Here is a 20,566-nt window from a genome sequence, read left to right as displayed (position 1 = left end):
GATGAATAAGCAAGATGAGAATACCCCTTTAAGGAAAAATTTAATTCCTAATCATTCCACCCCACTCTACAGACATGATTACCTAGAACTTAATGCCTTTATTATAACGTATGTTAAAGAGGTATTTGTAAGTGACTGCATTTGGTCGTACTGTCACGTCCAATTTGCTTACCGGGGCTGTGACACTATAAAGTGCCACAGTTCCAGAGTCTCCGCTCTCCCGGAGAGCAGAGACACCGGGTAAGCCGGCAAGGGACCACTCTGCAGACTAACCAATCGGAGCGCTTTAATTTCCGTTTCAGGCTGTGATCTCCACGCTGGAGATCACAACCTCAATATTTATTAGCCTGATTCTGCGGTTTACAGAAAATCCCCATATGTGGTCGTAAACTGCTGTATGGGCACACGGCAGGGCCAGAAGGAAAGGAGAGCCATATTATTAACGGCGGGCAGATTTCACTGGAATGGTTTTCAGGTGCCATGTCACATTTGAAGAGACCCTGAGGTACCCCTAGAAAGAAAACCCCAAAAAGTGACCCCATTTTGAAAACTACCCCTCTCAAGGAATAAACTTAGTGGTGAAGTGAATGCTTTGACCCAACAAGCTTTGAAACACATGGCTGTGAAAATGAAAAATTAACTTTTATTTCCTATATAAATTTGCTTTAGCCCCAAATTTTTCATTTTCACAAGGGATAACAGGAGAAAATGCACCCCACAATTTGCTATGCATTTTTTCCTGAATACGGCAATACCTCATATGTGGTCATAAACCACTGTTTGGGGTAAAAGCAGCATTCCAAAGGGAAGGCGCGGCATCTGGATTTTCTAACATGTAATTTGCTGAAATTAGTTTAGGGCCCATAACATTTGTATTTTTTCACCAATGTAGCTGTGTGGGGACTTGTTTTTTTTGCGGGACGGGCTGTAGTTTTTATTGGTATCATTTTGGGGTACAAATGTCTTTTTGATCACTTTTTATTAATTTTTTGTGGACATGAGGTGACAACGTTTACCGCGCGGCATTAGTAATATGATACTTTTATAGATCAGGTCATTATGTATGCGGCAATACCAATTATGTGTAGTTTTTTTAAATTTATTTAATTTTTTAATGACATAAATAAACAGATATGAGAAAAGACAACTTTTATTTTATTTTTATTTTATTCACTTTTTTTTACGCTTTTCTATTTATTTATTAAGACCCATCTGGATCTTGAAGATCCAGTGGGTCTGATGGCTATACAGTGCATTGAAATAGTCATCTATTGCAATGCACTGTATAGTGTTTATTACATTTACACTAAGGCTGATCAGACTTAGGTACATGACCGCCCTGGACCCCTTTGTAAGGTGTCCGGTTGCCATGGCAACCAACGGGCCGCTGCCATCGCAGCAGCAGCGGTCCGCGATGGAAGACAGAGGGAGCTCCCTCTCAACCCCATGGATGCCGTGGGTGGCTGCTGACCGCGGTATCTATGGGGTTAAACGGGCGAGATCAGTGCCAACATCGATTTCGGTCATAGCAGCAGAGTGTCAGTTGTAAATTACAGCTGGCACTCCCTGCTGATGGCAGCGGCTCCATTCCTGAGCCACTGCCATCAGAGTCGGCACGGAGGGTCAGGATGCAGGGGGCATCTGGGGGCGATGGGGGACAATGGGGGGCAATTGTGGAATATGGGGGCAGTATAATCATCAGGGGCACTGGGGGCACAGTGGGGGTCATGGCTGATTTCAGGCTGTGATCTCCAGCGTGGAGATCACAGCCTGAAACGGAAATTAAAGCGCTCCGATTGGTTAGTCTGCAGAGTGGTCCCTTGCCGGCTTACCCGGTGTCTCTGCTCTCCGGGAGAGTGGAGACTCTGGAACTGTGGCACTTTATAGTGTCACAGCCCCGGTAAGCAAATTGGACGTGACAGTACGACCAAATGCAGTCACTTACAAATACCTCTTTAACATACGTTATAATAAAGGCATTAAGTTCTAGGTGATCATGTCTGTAGAGTGGGGTGGAATGATTAGGAATTAAATTTTTCCTTAAAGGGGTATTCTCATCTTGCTTATTCATCCTCACCTGCAGTCACTCTGTTGTTCACTTCCTGGTTTTCTGCAGCTAAGGCTGGGCGGGCTTAGGCAGTTTGAGTGAAGGCCGGCCACACCTCTGTATGACATCACACTGAGCACTGAGTTCTTACATGCTATTTCATGTGAAGAGAATGAGTCATCAGTCTGGCAGCCTGCAGTGTCTGTGAGGCCCCTCCCCCCTGCTGTGGAATCCTCAGAGAGCTGTGATAAGTGAGCTCAGTGTACAGTAATATGTGGCTGTCCTGCACAGTTTTACACACAATCTCAGTCTGATCTTTTACAAACCCTTTCTGTGCAGCAAACACTATAATTCCATATTATACATTAGCTCTAAAGATTGTCAGCCAGTAGACTTATAATCTGTGCATTTGATTCCCATAAAACATGACCATCCCCCACCCCCCAGCACTGATGCAGATATCTTTCTATTACAGCTGTACTACAATTGTGTATAAACCTTACACTATGTATATGTATAGATGCATATATAGCTCAGGAACATGTGTCTTCTCCAGTCTCCTATAATAAGTTTGGCTCAAGGGCTTCCTATACAGCTCAGATACATCTTTATTATACTCTCCCACCATCCTTGAGGTTGACGGTCCGTATATAAAGCTCTGCTACAACTCTTTATTCCACCATCACTGAGGCTGACCATCTGCTTATACAGCTCTGCTACATATATATATATAGTCACTTCCACACTCGCACTGTTGCTGAACAGACTTATACAGTTCTAGTTCATCGCTCTCACTTTCACCATCACTGAGGCTGACCATCCGCTTATACAGCTCTGCTACATATATATAGTCACTTCCACACTTGCACTGTTGCTGAATAGCCTCATACAGTTCTAGTTCATCTCTCTCTCTTCCACCATCACTGAGGCTGACCATCCGCTTATACAGCTCTGCTACATATATATATAGTCACTTCCACACTGTGCCCCCTCACAGTATTTATTGCCAGATATGTGCCCCCAGGAAGAATAATGCCCCCATTAGTGCCCCTAAGAAGAATAATGCCCCCATTAGTGCCCCCAAGAAGAATCATGCCCCCATTAGTGCCCCAAAGAAGAAGAATGCCCCCATTAGTGCCCCTAAGAAGAATAATGCCCCCATTAGTGCCCCCAGGAAGAATAATGCCCCCATTAGTGCCCCCAAGAAGAATAATGCCCCCATTAGTGTTCCCAGGAAGAATAATGCCCCCATTAGTGCCCCCAAAAAGAATAATGCCCCCATTAAGGCCACTTAGAAGAATACTGCCCCCAGGAAAAATAATGCCCCCATTAGTGCCCCCAAGAAGAATAATGCCCCCATTAGTGCCCCCAAGAAGAAGAATGCCCCCATTAGTGCCCCTAAGAAGAATAATGCCCCCATTAGTGTCCCCAGGAAGAATAATGCCCCCATTAGTGCCCCCAGTAAGAATAATGCCTCCAGTTGTGCCCACAGGAAGAATAATGCCCCCATTAGTGCCCCAAAAAATAATAATGCCCCCATTAGTGTCCCCAGGAAGAATAATGCCCCCATTAGTGCCCATAAGAAGAAGAATGCCTCCAGTTGTGCCCCCAGTAAGAATAATGCCTCCATTAGTGCCCCCCCCAGTAAGAATAATGCCTCCAATTGTGCCCCCAGGAAGAATAATGCCCCCATTAGTGCCACTAAGAAGAATACTGCCCCATTAGTTCCCCCATGAAAAATAATGCCCCCATTAGTGCCCCCCCAGTAAGAATAATGCCTCCAGTTGTGCCCCCAGGAAGAATAGTGCCCCCATTAGTGCCCCCAAGAAGAATAATGCCCCCATTAGTGCCTCCAAGAAGAATAATGCCCCCATTAGTGCCCCTAAGAAGAATAATGCCCCCTTTAGGGCCCCTAAGAAGAATACTGCCCCATTAGTGCCCCAAGGAAAAATAATGCCCCCATTAGTGCCCCCCAGTAAGAATAATGCCTCCAGTTGTGCCCCCAGGAAGAATAATGCCACCATTAGTGTCCCCAAGAAGAAGAATGCCCCCATTAGTGCCACTAAGAAGAAAACTGCCCCATTAGTGCCCCCAGGAAATATAATGCCCCCATTAGTGCCCCCCCCAGTAAGAATAATGACTCCAGTTGTGCCCCCAGGAAGAATAATGCCCCCATTAGTGCCACTAAGAAGAATACTGCCCCATTAGTGCCCCCAGGAAAAATAATTCCCCCATTAGTGCCCCCCCAGTAAGAATAATGCCTCCAGTTGTGCCCCCAGGAAAAATAATGCCCCCATTAGTGCCCCTAAGAAGAAAAATGCCCCCATTGATGATGCTCTTGATTGATAATATAAATCATTGGTGGAATTGGTGGGGCATTTACAAATAATACTTACCCATGTCCTCCGCTGGCTGTTCAAAAGACGTCCGACTCTTCTCTTCATCCACCGAAGTGTTCGGGCACCCGCGCATGCACAGAAGTATATTGCTTTGTTTGGAGCAGCGGCACGAAGTAAACTTAATCTGCGCATGCCAGGCCGCCCGACGTGCGCGCTCACAGCATGTAATACAGGCCGGCCACTAGATCACCAGGGTAAGCGGTGCACAGGCGCGGCCCATGGATGCGGCCGGCGATCGGTGGCCATATCCATGGGCAGCGACTATAAATAATTCAATAGGATTTTTCAATTTTATAAAAAAAACTAGATGCTTTAGAAAATGGATTATATTCAGGAAAAGGCTCAGGGGCGCGGGGGGGGGGGGGGGGATGAAACATGATTACAAAGATGAGAATCAAATAGAGATGCTTAGTAAATACCAGAAAAGCAGAGTAACACAGAAACCAAAACTATGCATAGTCTTATCTGGAGGAGACCGATACTGCATATGGTGTTAGTTTAGTGGGAGGAACGGCTGGTCATGTTGCAATAAGTAAAATGAGCTGTCAGGTCGGATAATAAACTGCCTGTGGCTATAAAAACCCAGGATTTTATAATGCATTAAATAGACGAGAAGTAAAAGAGTGGAACGTTAAACTGAGGCCTGTTTCACACAGGATCTGAAAACCAAAGTTAAACTGAACCGTTTTGACTTTGCACATTAGAATCCATCCGTTCCTTAAGGATGCGGTTGTGTGAAATCAAAATGGAACAAATCAGATCCGTCACTAAATACATTGAAAGTCAATAGGTGACAGATCCATTTTTTTAGGATTCTAATAAACCGGATCCTTCAGCATTGACTTACATTGTTTTTAGTAACGGATCCGGTTTGTTCTGCTTCTATGTCCGAACACAAAAACACAGCTTGCAGCAGTTTTGTGTCCGGTCACAAACGGATTACTGATGGAATGGAAGGCATCCTGATGCATTCTAAAATGTGGCATGGAAAGGGTGAGAAGGGGGCATGGTCAGTCACCCCGACAAATTCATCTTCATTTACGCAAGTTTTCTGGTGCAAATGAAGCCAGAAATCTACAGCAGCTCTGAGATGTCGTATGCTTCTGTTTAGGCGCGGGAGGATGAGCCTATCCTTATGCCTCATCATATATTAGGTGCATCCTCCTACAGCGCAGGGGATATCAAGACAGCGCAGAAAGCATTGGTCTTGATAAACCTCCCCTTTGTGTTTCCACCCTTTACAAATACCCATTCGTTATAAATGTCACTGTAATAGTTTTATTAATGTGGTGAAAAAAAAACAAAGGGGAACTCCAGGAATAACTGATATTCTGTCTACATGGGGACATGTTGCTTGAAGAGAACATTGCAGGACAATTGATAGCCAATGGTGTGGCAATACAACATGCTGCGGCTGCAGCGTGACAGTTGCAAAAATCACTGTCAAATTAAAGGGAACCTGTCACCGGGATTTTGGGTATAGAGCTGAGGACATGGGTTGCTAGATGGTCGCTAGCACATCCGCAATACCCAGTCCCCATAGCTCTGTGTGCTTTTATTATGTAAAAAAATAACAATTTGATACATATGCAAATTAACCTGAGATAAGTCCTGTCCCTGACTCATCTCAGGGACAGGACTCATCTCAGGTTAATTTGCATATATATAAAATCGTTTTTTTTACACAATAAAAGCCCACAGAGCTATGGGGACTGGGTATTGCAGATGTGCTAGCGGCCATCTAGCAGCCATGTCCTCAGCTCTATACACAAAATCCAGGTGACAGGTTCCCTTCAAGGACTGGGCTCATTTTCACCTTAAGGACCAGGCCATTTTTTGCAAATCTGACCAGTGTCACTTTATGTGTGAATAACTTTAAAATGCTTTTACTTATCCAGGCCATTCTGAGACTGATTTTTCATCACATGTTGTACTTCATGACACTGGTAAAATGGAGTCAAAAAAATTCATTTTTATTCATAAAAAAATCCAAATTTACCAAATATTTGGAAAAATTTGCAAATTTCCAAGTTGAAATTTCTCTACTTGTATAATACATAGTAATACCTCCAAAATGTTTTATAAATTTACATTCCCCATATGTCTACTTTATGTTTGGATCATTTTGGGAATGCCATTTTATTTTTTGGGGACGTTACAAGGTTTAGAAGTTTAGAAGCAAATCTTGAAATCTTTTAGAAATGTTCCAAAACCCACTTTTTAAGGACCAGTTCAGGTCTGAAGTCACTTTGTGAGGCTTACATAATAGAAACCACTCAAAAATGACCCCATTTTGGAAACTACCACCCTCAAGGTATTCAAATTTTATTTTACAAACTTTGTTAACCCTTTAGGTGTTCTACAAGAGTTATTGGCAAATGGAGATGAAATTTCAGAATTTCTATTTTTTGGCAAATTTTCCATTTTAATAAATTTTTTCCAGTAACAAAGCAAGGGTTAACAGCCAAACAAAACTCAATATTTATTGCCCTGATTCTGTAGTTTATAGAAACACCTCATATGTGGTCGTAAACTACTGTACAGGGACAAGACAGGGCGCAGAAGGAAAGGAGCACCATATGGTTTCTAGAAGGCAGATTTTGCTGGACTGGTGTATTTACACCATGTCCCATTTGAAGCCCCCCTGATGCACCCCTAGAGTAGAAACTCTACAAAAATGACCCAATTTTGGTAACTACGGGATAAGGTGGCAGTTTATTTGGGACTATTTTTAGGGTACATATGATTTTTGGTTGCTCTATATTACATTTTTGTGAGGCAAGGTTACAAACAAGTTTTAAATACCTTGAGGGGTGTAGTTTTTTAGATGGGGTAACTTTTATGGAGTTTCTACTCTAGGGGTGCATCAGGGGGGCTTCAAATGGGACATGGTGTAAAAAAAAACAGTCCAGCAAAATCTGCGTTCCAAAAACCATATGGCGCTGCTTTCCTTCTGCGCCCTGCCGTTTGGCCATACAGCATTTTACAACCACATATGGGGTGTTTCTGAAAACTACAGAATCAGGGAAATAAATATAGAGTTTTGTTTGACTGTTAACCCTTGCTTTGTTAACGGAAAAAATTGATTAAAATGGAAAAATTGGCAAAAAATTGCAGTTTTTATATATATTTTTTGACTGTGTTCATTTGAGGGGTTAGGTCATGAGTTATTTTCATGGAGCAGAATCGTACGGACACGGCAATACCTAATATGTCAACTTTTTTACATTTATTTAGGTTTTACACTATAATATCCTTTTTTAAACAAAAAAAATATATATTTTAGTATCTCCATAGTCTGAGAGTCAGTTTTTTTAAAGTTTTTAGCCGATTGTCTTAAGTAGGGGCTCATTTTTTGCGGGATGAGAGGACGGTTTTATTGGCACTATTTTGTGGTGCATATGACTTTATGATTGTTTTGCTATTACACTTTTTGTGATGTAAGGTGACAAAAGAAAGCCATTTTTTACACAGTTTTTATTTTATTTTATTTAGGGGTTAGGTCATGAGAGCCATAGTTTTTATTTTTTCTGGGCAATTGTCAGTGTCTAAATAGAATTAAAATTGGGGAAGGGGATTATAAATTTAGCACTCCATGGAAGTGTGGTACTCCCTGAAGCAACCGTCAATGCAGAGGCCCGGATGATCGGGGCACGTGTCACACTGAGTGGTGGTGTCCTTCCGTATCCCCCTCCTGTGACACACTCTGTGCACTTTTTTTTGGGACCGTCCCTTCTTTCCAGTATGGGGGACCACACCTGGGAAGTGTTGGCCAGGGACGATCCGGGCGCCTCCAGTTCCGGAGGTACTCTGGCCTGCTCTTTCCCGGTCAGAAAAGATCAGGGCCTTGAGGACTGCCTCATAGAACTGGAGGAATTTCCCTGTGTTGCCAGCGCTCCGGGACAGCATAAAAAGAGTTGTACAAGGCATCCTGTACCAAGTAGACCGCAACTTTTTTGTACCATGCCCGGGTTTTGCGCATGGCGTCATATGGCTTGAGGACTTGATCAGGGAGATCACCTCCTCCCATATTCTGATTGTAGTCGACGATACAATCGGGCTTGAGGACCATTGCCGCGGTACCTCGCACAGGGACGGGTGTGATGCCGTTACTGTGAATTGTGGACAGTACAAGGATATCCCTCTTGTCCTTATATCTAACCAGCAACTGGTTTCCACTGGTAAGGGCATGGGTCTCACCCCTGGGATAGAAACCTGGAGGGGGTGGGTAGCGAGGCAGCGTTGATTTTTCCGCATGGTCCCACAATCGGACGTGGATCTGGCGGCAAGGGACTGGAACAAGGGCATACTAGTATAAAAGTTACCCACGTACAGGTGGTAACCCTTATCTAGCAGTGGGTGCATAAGGTCCCACACAAGTTTCCCTCTAACACCCAGAGTGGGGGGACATTCTGGGGGTTCAATATGGGAATCTCGCCCCTCATACTCATGAAACTTGTAAATGTACCCTGAGGTACTCTCAGCTTCACGCCATACCTCGCCCGCTTAGAGGGAACATAATGGCGGAAAATGAGTCTCCCCTTGAAAGCAATGAGAGACTCATCAACAGTGACCTCCCTTCTAGGTACATAAACCTTCAAATATTTGGCCCCAAAGTGATCGATGACCGGCCTGATTTTGTACAGGCGGTCATAGGCAGGATCACCTCGGGGGGGACATGCTGCATTATCTGGCCTCAAAACGGGAACGTGTCATGGCCATACAGTAGAGTGCGGTCTGGTAGAGGACGTCCCCACTCCAGTACAGTCTGACACAGTTTTTTTTTACTAGGCCCATGTGCAGCACGAGGCTCCAAAACGTCCTCATCTCGGCTGCACTGACCGGAGTCCAGCCACCGGACCTAGCCAAAAAGGAGCCAGGGTGTTGAGCAATGAACTGTTGGGCATACAAGTTTGTTTGCTCCACCATCAGATTCACAAAGTGGTCACTGAAAAAATAACTAAAATAGTCATATTCAGTGAAGCCCACTGTGGGATCTGGATTCCTGATTGGCCAACAAAATCAGGAATCACGGGCTCAAAATCCTCTGGTGTACACCATGCAAGTTCACCAGTAGGGGGCTCAGGTGGACTTATCTGGTGGGCCGGAAAACTAGTACGAGCCCCAGAGCTGCTTGTACTAGTGTGGGCCACAGGGTCCCTGGCATGGGGGTCCCCTTGCTCCGCCGCCTTGGGGGCTCATCATCATCACTAGATGATGAGGAGGACGCGGATGACAAGAGAAAAGTGGGGTCATCCTCGTCCTCACTGGGGCTCTCGGAGTCGTAGGCAAGCAGGGCATATGCCTCCTCGGCCGAGATCGTCTGGCAAGCCATAGGGGAGTGTGTGTGTGTGTGTGTGTGTGCGGAAAACTTTATTTAGTGTGCGTGTGTGTGGGGGCACGGGTGTTTGCGTACTTACCCTAAACCTAACAAAAAAATAATAATAATAAATTTTAAAAAAGCCCCAAAAAATGTGAAAAAAATAATTAAAAGATTCAAACTCGCTGTCCGAAGCTGATCAGCGGTGGGGTGGGCGATGCGCTAACAGTGGCCGGACGCTAAGAGTGCTGGCCACAGTCAGCACACGCACACAAAAAAAAAAAAAATTCTTGGTGCTTGCGACCCAAAAATTGTGAGTGGGGGGCAAGCTGCAGCACCCCTGGGGGGGGGGGTCTAGGGTCACACAGCTGAGTGTGGACCCCAGACACCCAATCAGGGTGAAGCTGAAAAAAAAACTTTTTTTCCCCTAAACTCTCCCTAATCTCCCTGCCTAATCTAAGCTGTCCCTAAACCTGTCCCTAGGTACCTGTGGTGGCTCAGATGGGGGGTTCTGGGCACAGATGAGGGGTGTTGGGGGTGCTGGGCTCCACGAGTCTCCTCTCTCCATGCTCCAGGACGCAGTGTGGAGGAGGAGGCAGAGCTGGGGGAAGTCAACCGCCCCGCCAGCCCGTGCAGCCAATCGGAAGCGATCCTGAGAGGTGATGTCACCATCACCTCTCAGGATCTAAGGATGGTGATTGGTGGTGTATTATCACACCACCGATCACCATACTATTCCGGGTTATCGGGTCACCAGAGACCCGAATAACCCGGAAACGTAGAATTGACCTGCGGTTTGCAGCACAGGACCCCCCTTGGCATTGTCACAGAGTGCCTGCTGAATGATTTCAGCAGGCACTCTGTTCCGATCATTGCCCGCCGCGCAGTACCGTACCTGTAAGCCCTGTGTCCCTAACAGGTTAAAGCTCTAAAATAGTTGCACAACAGAAAGTTGCACCTATTTTTGTGTTTTCTTCAACTTGTTGTCATGCAACACATGTCGCCGTGCAGACATTGCCTTATGCCTACTGAGGGGGTAGTGGACGAATGGAATCTTTTCGCAATTTTTTTGAATCCCTATGTGACAAGCAGCTCCCTCAGTCCTTATACTAGGGCCCATACTGTTACTTTAGTACCCGAGATATCAGAGGCTGAAGATCACCTTTAAAAAGTGCTTGTGTGCCCATGACTACACTTCTTGTCATGTACTGTAGCAGTCTGCAGCTATCTTCAGGACACTAGGCATGAAAGCAATCACATCTCTTTATTCTTTGGGTTACTGAAATATGAAAGCTGAATTATGGTAGTTATGAGGTCAAATAGTCCTACAAAATATGAAATGATAGGTAAAAGGGTAGTATGTATTGCCAAGCTCTTCTCAGTGGCATCCGGAAGTGTATTCCACTATTAAATTGAATTTATTTTTTCACATTTGAATACATGCTAACTAGAAATGAGCGAACCAGCCGAGATTAGTTTCGGGTCCAGTTCACCAAATTTTTGAAATATGTGTGGATATGGAAAGGGTATGGTATGGATATAGTGGCATGGGGCCGCAATAGTGGCAGCAGCAGGAGCAGTATAACATGGAACATAGAAGGCTGTAAAATGCAAACTTCGAAATGAAGTGGTTCGCTCATGCTTAATGCTAACCTATACATAAAGGTCAATTTTTAGAAAATGTTGGTGTATATGGATTAAAGAGGAGCAGTCTCCTCTCCTGACATATCTATTTTAGTAACTACTTGCATTCCCCATCTAATAACAATTCTGGTGCTTTTTTCATATAATTATATGATGTGCCATTCCTCTATTCCTGCTAGAAGTTATGAATGGATTGCTAGAAGTCTGTTATAGGGGTCCAGCTGGGTTTCACCGGTAAGAGGTGTGTCCCTGCAGTTTGTCACTGGCAGTACTGATTGGATAAAGTTGGACTGTGCAGAGACGGTCCCCAACTGGTAATACCCAGCTGAACCTTTGTTGCAGAGTGCTGGCAATTCATTCATAAACTCCTAGCAGGAATTATATAGGAATGGCACAACATCATAAGTCATAAGAATAGATGCTCCAGAATTGTTATTATAAGAGTGAGGCAAGTAGTTTCAAATTGAATTGTAAGGGTATTTTTAAGTACTGATTGGTTCTGTCCCCTTTAATTCTGTCTCTTTTATATTACTTTTAATATTCTGTATAATAAAGTTTGCCTTGTAATGTAATGGGTTAGAGAAGTACCTATACTCCTTTGTGTCCTTTGTGCTGATAAGACACATTCGACGTGTGTGATGCACGCTGGAGATGGGGCTGATGGGAATAACTCTGGTTTGCACACATACATTCGGGGAATTCCACCTAGAACTTCATCTTAGGTAGGATGTAAGTATTGATTTGCCCTATATATTTTACACCCTGGGTTGTTGGTTATGTGTTATATCGTTGTAGACAGCAATGTGTTATAGTATGACCGACGGACTCACCCTATAGGCTAGTGATGCATTTACTTTTTATTACTATGTATGTGATTTGTCAGCATTATCTTATATTTAATCACACTTAGTAAATATATTTATTCACTTAGCTTGCGTAAGCTTATTCATTCTCAAATCTTTTGAATTGAAGTTTTGAAACACTAATGCAGACATGTCAGGAGAGGTGACAGGTTGTCTTTGAATTCTCATGGGTTATACTGTTTAGAGCAGTGATGCCCAACCTGCGGCCCGCGAAGCCGTGTCATGCGGCCCACGCAGTGACTGGACTTTATCAGCGCAGGGCGCGCTGCAAACGGCACAGGCAGCAAAGCGATGCTGCCTGTGCCTGCAATCTCCCCGCCCAGCGCCGCCTCCTAGCTAATTTATTCACTGCACTTGCCTCTGTGAAATTGAAGAGAAGCGCCGTAATCTCGCACAGGCGCACTGGCAGAGGCATTGAAGTGCGCATGCACCGTCTTCCTGGCCTCTGCCAGTGCGCCTGTGCGAGATTACAGCACTTCTCTTCAATTTCACAGAGGCAAGGCAAGTGCAGTGAATAAATTAGCTAGGAAGCAGCTCTGGGTGGGGGGGGATATCTGTGGATGACACTGAGGAGGGGATATCTGTGGATGACACTGAGGGGGGATATCTGTGGATGACACTGAGGGGGGATATCTGTGGATGACACTGAGGGGGGGATATCTGTGGATGACACTGAGGGGGGGATATCTGTGGATGACACTGAGGGGGGGATATCTGTGGATGACACTGAGGGGGGATATCTGTGGATGACACTGAGGGGGGGTGTATCTGTGGATGACACTGAGGGGGGGTGTATCTGTGGATGACACTGAGGGGGGGTTATCTGTGGATGACACTGAGGGGGGAATCTGTGGATGACACTGAGGGGGGAATCTGTGGATGACACTGAGGGGGGAATCTGTGGATGACACTGAGGGGGGATCTGTGGATGACACTGAGGGGGGATCTGTGGATGACACTGAGGGGGGGATCTGTGAATGACACTGAGGGGGGGATCTGTGGATGACACTGAGGGGGGATCTGTGGATGACATTGAGGGGGGGATCTGTGGATGACACTGAGGGGGGATCTGTGGATGACACTGAGGGGGATCTAGGGAGGGGTGTGGGAATGTTGGGGTGGGAGCTCTGGAAGGGGTGGGAGGTCCGATAGGTATGTGGGGGTGGGAGATCCGGGAGGGAGGGCCATACATTTTTTTGCTATGGGGCCCTGTCATTTCTAGCTACGCCCCTGATTGGTAAGATTGGGCGGGCACTGGAGCGATAGAGCGCCCTGCTGTAGGAGAAGCCGGTGGGAGATGAAAGGAGGAGGGGCCAGCTCCTGGTGGTGTCGGGCGCACGGCGCAAGCATGGCGGTGGAGGATCTGACTGAAGCCTAAAGACCAGACATCAAGGTAGACCTGCAGAAGAAGGTGACAGCGCAGTATGTGATGTATACATGTGTGTAATGTATGTAGTGCAGTGTGTGATAATCACATACTGCACTACATATATTACACACATGTATACATCACATGCCCCCTCACAGTAATAATGCCAAGATATGTGCCCTCTTCACAGTAGTAATGCTCACACATGCCCCCTCACAGTAGTTATGCCCAGATATGTTCCCCCCTCACAGTAATAATGCCAAGATATGTGCCCTCTTCACAGACGTAATGCTCACACATGCCCCCTCACAGTAGTTATGCCCAGATATGTGCCCCCTCACAGTAGTTATGCCCAGATATGTGCCCTCTTCACAGTAGTTATGCCCTGATATGTGCCCTCCTCACAGTAGTTATGCCCTGATATGTGCCCCCTCACAGTAGTTATGCCCTGATATGTGCCCCCTCACAGTAGTTATGCGCAGATATGTGCCTCCTCACAGTAGTTATGCCAGATATGTGCCCTATTCACAGTAGTAATGCTAACACGTGCCCCCTCACAGCGTTTTCATTTCTTTTTGGCAAAGTTACCTGGTTCCGACCCGCGACATTTATACCAAGTCTAGTGCGGCCCTCAGACGAAAAATGGTTGGGCACCACTGGTTTAGAGGATTCAGTAAGCTAGAACTGTCAATGATTTGTAAAAAGCAGTGTAAAATGTAATTTTGTCACTGTGGTATATGGATTATATGTCAGATCCCTTTATACCAATTAATTTGCTTGCACCCCTCCATGTGTTACCTGTTAGTTTGGATGCCCGCATCCTACATTCACCAATGATAATCTGTAAATTGTTTCCATGAATCCATCCTTCTTTTTTTCTGTTCAGATTCTTTACCAGCCTGTTACAATAAAATTGAAGAACCACAATGTAACATAAAGTATAACAATTAGAAAATTGTTTGAAGAAAGTTGTGGCGTGATAGTATTGTAGCTATCATATTAGCAAAAGTAAGTTTTACAGGACCACACTTAAAGGGGTTAATTGTCTATTTGTAACTGATGACCTATTCTCTGGATAGGTCATCAGCATCTGATAGGTGAGGTCCAACACCCAGGATCCCTGCTGATTAACTGTTTGAGAAGGCCTGGTAATCCTTTGAGCATTGCAGCCTTCTTACTGCTTACCCTTTGCCAGTGACGTCTCAACAATCAGTCATGTGGCCTAGTGAATATGCCATCACTGCATTATCGCTCATAAGAAGGCTTCTGGGTCAGCCCCCCCATCTTATAAATGAAGCGGCTGCAGAGCTGGTGTAACCCTGCTGCCTATTGTACATTTTCTTTGCACATTGATGATTCTGGACACCCATCTCTACAGGGAACTGACATTACGAAGGAGATGTGGATTTTGTCTTGGGGCTACTCCCAAGGGTGACATCTAAGTGGCCCCCCAGGAATTCACCCTTTAACCCCTATACAGGGGTTTGGACTCTACCTCTTGAAGTAGTCTCTGTTCAAGTAACAGCTAACCCACGGGGGACAAGAGACAACTGTGCCAAGCTCAGAGGCATCAGGCAAAACCGTAGTCAGGGACAAGTGGAGGTCAGGGCAGGCAGCTCACAGTCAGAACTGAGATCTGGCAGAGGTCAGGCAGAGAAGGGTCAAATCCAAGAAACTGGCAGAAGTCAGTCCATGGGCAGACAAAGGTAGAAGAGCACATCTTTGCAGGACACAAGGGAACAAGAACTCCCACAGGGTATGTTGCCTTTAGCACTCTTGGGTAGTAAGCTACAGGCTGGGGAAGGCTTAGGTGCATGCACCCTATGGGCAGAGTGAGAGAGAAATAGTTGGAAAGCAGCTGTAATGTACAGGGGAACTTTGCAGCAAGTGTTTATGGGACATAGGAAGCATTACATGGTGGCCATGGTTCATTATGAGTTTATTGTCCCCTGCTTTAACTCGAAAGCACCTCTTCACAAAAAAGCAACCAGTCTGCTTTTGCAACTCGCAGTGTAAATGACCTTGATAGGTCCACCGCCTTTGCTATGTGCTATTTTTTGGTATATTCAAATGCATAGGCACACTGGTAAGTCAATAATCTTCATTTGATATGAAAACCCAGTGGATAAGGCAGTTTTATAAGGCAGTTTTATAAGGCAGTTTTAGCCACTTACAAATAAAATAAACCAATATTTTATATATGCGAACTTGCTAAATAGAGATTATTAAACTACAAGGATTCAAACCTATCATGTTCATGCTCAAATTCAAAAATGTAAAGTATGAATAATAATAATAAAAAAACAATACCACTGTCCCTCGGTATCTTCCTGTAAAAGTTGAATGACATCTCCATTTTTCACCAGTACATCCTCAGATCCTCTCTTCTTGCAGTCAGCCTGTGCCTTGTATTTACCAGGAGACTATAACATAGCACATAAATCAATTATCACAAGGAGGCACTCATTCAGAATTCATATGGATGATGTCACAAATAATAAACAGATTAGTCAGATGTGGGGCCCCCTTCAGGACAAAAAAGGCTGTCCTGCTGCCAGGAAATCTAGTAACTATAACCTGTAATATTATTACATTCCAGAAATACATCCAGACCCCTTTTGAAATTTTTAATGAATTCACCATCACCGCCTCTTCTGGCAGAGAGTTCCATCGTCTCACTGCTCTTTCAGTAACAAATCCCCTTCTATTTTGGTGTAGAAAGCTTCTGTTCTCCAGACTTAGAGGATGTCCCCTCGTCACAGTCCTGGGTATAAATAGGTGATGGGAGAGACTTCTGTACTGACACCTGATATATTCACAGTGCTTTGCAAAAGTATTCACCCCTTGACTTTTTTCATATTTTGTTACATTACAGCCTTAAGTTCAATGTTTTGTTAATCTGAATATTATGTGATGGATCAGAACACAATAGTCTAAGTTGGTGAAGTGAAATGAGAAAAATATATAAATAAAACTATTGTTTAGAAATAGAAAACAGAAAATTGGCATGTGCATATGTATTCACCCCCTTTGTTAGGAAGCCCATAAAAAGCTCTGGTGCAACCAATTACCTTCAGAAGTCACATAATTAGTAAATGTTGTCCACCTGTGTGCAATCTAAGTGTCCCATGATCTGTCATGACATATACACAACTTTTTTGAAAGGCCCCAGAGGCTGCAACACCTAAGCAAGAGGCATCACTAACCAAACACTGCCATGAAGACCAAGGAACTCTCCAAACAAGTAAGGGACAATATTGTTGAAAAGTACAAGTCAGGGTTAGGTTATAAAAAAATATCCAAATCTTTGATAATCCCCAGGAGGACCGTCAAATCTATCATACCCAAATGGAAAGAACATGGCACAACAGCAAACCTGCCAAGAGACGGCCGCCCACCAAAACTCGCGGACTGGGCAAGGAGGGCATTAATCAGAGAGGCAGCACAGAGACCTAAGGTAACCCTGGAGAAGCTTCAGAGTTCCACAGAGACTGGAGTATCTGTACATAGGCTGACAATAAGCAGTACGCTCCATACAGTAGGGCTTTATGGCAGAGTGGCCAGAAGAAAGCCATTACTTTCAGCTAAAAACAAAAAGGCACATTGTGAGTTTGCGAAAAGGCATGTGGGAGACTCCTAAAATGTATGAAGGAAGGTGCTCTGGTCTGATGAGACTAAAATTGAACTTTTCGGCCATCAAAGAAAACGCTATGTCTGGCACAAACCCAACACATTACATCACCCAAAAAACACCATCCCAAAAAACATGGTGGTGGCAGCATCATGCTGTGGGGATGTTTTTCAGCAGCCGGGACTGGGAAACTGGTCAGAGTTGAGGGAAAGATGGATGGTGCTGAATACAGGGATATTCTTGAGCAAAACCTGTACCACTCTGTGCGTGATTTGAGGCTAGGATGGAGGTTCACCTTCCAGCAGGACAATGACCCCAAACACACTGCTAAAGCAACACTTGAGTGGTTTAAGGGGAAACATGTAAATGTGTTGGAATGGCCTAGTCAAAGCCCAGATCTCAATCCAATAGAACATCTGTGGTTAGACTTAAAGATTGCAGTTCACAAGGGCAAACCATCCAACTTAAAGGAGCTGGAGCAGTTTTGCAAGGATGAATGGGCACAAATCCCAGGGGTAACATGTGTCAAGCTCATAGAGACTTATCCAAAGCTTGGAGCTGTGATTGCCGCAAAAGGTGGCTCTACAAAGTATTGACTTTAGGGGGGTGAATAGTTATGCACATTGACTTTTTCTGTTATTTTGTCCTATTTGTTGTCTGCTTCACAATAAATTAAAAAAAAACATCTTCAAAGTTGTGGGCATGTTCTGTAAATTAAATGATGCAAATCCTCAAACAATCCATGTTAATTCCAGGTTGTGAGGCACCAAAACACGAAAAAAGTCAAGGGGGGGTGAATACTTTTGCAAGGCACTGTATACATGGATTTTAGATTGCCCCTTGTCTTTTTTCTAAATAAACTTAATTTTGAGAATCTTTCTGGGTCCTGTAGTCCACCAGTTATTACTTTAGTTTCCCTCCTCTGAACACTTTCCAGTAGTGTTGATCAAGCACCTAAGTGCTCGGATGCTCTGGCCGAAGACATCAGGATGCCAATGTACAATGTACAATGAAAGTCAATGGGAGAACCAGAGCATTAAACCAGGCACCCCCTGCTCTGAAGAGGGAAGGGTGCCTGGTTCATAGGAAAAGGTCAGAAAATTATAGAAACACCACCTAAATGGTTCGGGAACAGCATGGGGAGGATGTCTGGATACATTTTGGACTCCCAGGTCGCTGCTGGGAACGATGTTGTCCGAGTAGTACGCCACTTTTACAGACTGACAATAATACGCACAAAACCGAAGATAAAATTAATTTTAGTGAAAAAAATGTTAGGAAACATTCTTTCCTGTATATTTACTTGTATATAAAGTGCAAATGCTGCCAAAAATTACAAGGAAGAGGCACTCCGATACAACCTGTATACAGGGGCGGACTGAGCGGTCGGGCACTTCGGACGTGGTCTGAGGGCCCGGCCGGGAAGGGGCCCCGCCCACCGGCCGGGGCGGAAAAAAAATTAATGACTTTTTTTTTTTTTTCCTTTAGCTCAGTTGCGCTTCCCGAGTCCTGCCCATCCCCAGCCTGCTGTTTGTGATAGGTAGGCAGCCCGGCTGCCACTGGCACTGCCCTCTGCCTCAGCAACATGAGCTCAGGGCAGGCCACGGGGGCGTGACGAGCGGTGCCGCGGCGGCGGGAAGCAGGAGACAGGAGTGCAGGTCCTACCTAGAGCAGAGGTGAGCTGACTGACCTTGTGTCAGCCGCCCTCAGCCAGAGCCCCAGATTGAAGACGCTGAAGTGAACGCTTGCAGCGTTTTGGTGTCCGTCTGATGAAACGGAGCCGTTCTGACACACAATGTAAGTCAATGGGGACGGATCGGTTTTCTATGACACAATCTGGCACAATAGAAAACGGATCCGTCCTCTATTGACTTTCAATGGTGTTCAAGACGGATCCATCTTGGCTATGTTAAAGATAATACAAACGGATCCGTTCTGAACGGATGCAGATTTTTGTATTATCTGAACGGATCCGTCTGTGCAGATCCATGACGGATCCACACCAAACGCGAGTGTGAAAGTAGCCTAATACAAACGAATGTGTTCATGATGGATACATGCGGTTGTATTATTGTAACGGATCCGTTTTTGCAGATCCATTACGGATCCGCCCAAAACGCAAGTGTGAAAGTAGCCTTAATACTATACCGCTATCACACAATACGCACCACAATCATTCTTGGTCATCATTCTCCAGATCCAATCAAATGAAAGAAGCAAACACAAATAATAAGAGCACATACTAACCAACTGAATTGCGTCCTCCTCTTCTGTGTCTGAACAAGGACAAGAACAATGATGACTTGACCACCCTTCAAGACCTTCACAGATTTCTAAGGACTGTGACATTCCATGCCACCCTGCATTAATGGGTTCATATAAATCAATATGGCAACAAAACTACAGACACAATCTATTGTATTACATTTATGCTAAGTCAGGCATTGAGAGCACTAAGGCCTCTTTCACACGGGCGGGTGCGTTGCGGGAACACCCGCGATTTTTCCGCGCGAGTGCAAAACATTGTAATGCGTGTGGTGAGCATTAATTATAGGTCAAGGACCTTTGATGACGTCACTCCGGTCATCACATGATCCATCACCATGGTAAAAGATCATGTGACGTATCATGTGATGACCGGAGTGACGTCATCAAAGGTCCTTGACCTATAATTATGCTCACCACAGGTCCTGTTCAACAAAGGAGACAGAAGGAGATGCCGGGCATCGCGATCAAGTGGACTAAGGTGAGTTAAATTATTATTATTTTTTTTTTAACCCCTCCAGCGATGTTTTACTATGCATTCTGTATTCAGAATGCTATTATTTTCCCTTATAACCATGTTATGAGGGAAAATAATAATGATCGGGTCTCCATCCCGATCGTCTCCTAGCAACCGTGCGTGAAAATCGCACCGCATCCGCACTTGCTTGCGGATGCTTGCGATTTTCACACAGCCCCATTCACTTCTATGGGGCCTGCGTTGCGTGAAAAACGCAGAATATAGAGCATGCTGCGATTTTCACGCAACGCACAAGTGATGCGTGAAAATCACCGCTCATGTGAACAGCCCCATAGAAATGAATGGGTCGGTATTCAGTGCGGGTGCAATGCGTTCACCTCACGCATCGCATCCGCGCGGAATACTCGCCCGTGTGAAAGGGACCTAAGCCTTCAATGACCGGCCCTAATGACTAGCTTTTTATTTCTTTTTTATCATTTCTGTCTCACCTTGTTGCAGCAGCCTTGAATTTATTATTTTTTTTATTGATATAATGTACACAACCCTTATT

At 44.8% G+C, this 20,566-nt stretch overlaps 1 protein-coding gene across 9 annotated transcripts in view; it reads right to left on the bottom strand.

Annotated features, from left to right (window-relative positions):
• Nucleotides 1–20,566, bottom strand: part of MCF2 (MCF.2 cell line derived transforming sequence) — a 208,738-nt gene that overhangs the window by 7,607 nt on the left and 180,565 nt on the right. For all 9 annotated transcript variants that reach the window (XR_005773943.1, XM_040405657.1, XM_040405660.1 and 6 more), the window contains 3 exons: nt 19,521–19,633; nt 15,953–16,065; nt 14,441–14,541 (listed from right to left, as the gene is read on the bottom strand). Coding sequence is in view for 8 of the 9 variants with exons in the window: in XM_040405657.1 (XP_040261591.1) it covers nt 14,441–14,541; nt 15,953–16,065; nt 19,521–19,633 (327 nt within the window). In the remaining variant the exon portion in view is untranslated. The remainder of the gene's footprint in view (nt 1–14,440; nt 14,542–15,952; nt 16,066–19,520; nt 19,634–20,566) is intronic.

Source organism: Bufo bufo, chromosome 8, assembly GCF_905171765.1.
Source record: "Bufo bufo chromosome 8, aBufBuf1.1, whole genome shotgun sequence".
Classification (NCBI taxonomy): Eukaryota; Metazoa; Chordata; class Amphibia; order Anura; family Bufonidae; genus Bufo; species Bufo bufo.
The sequence above is the reverse complement of the archived record's forward strand: the minus strand, read 5'-3'. Positions and strand labels throughout refer to the sequence as shown.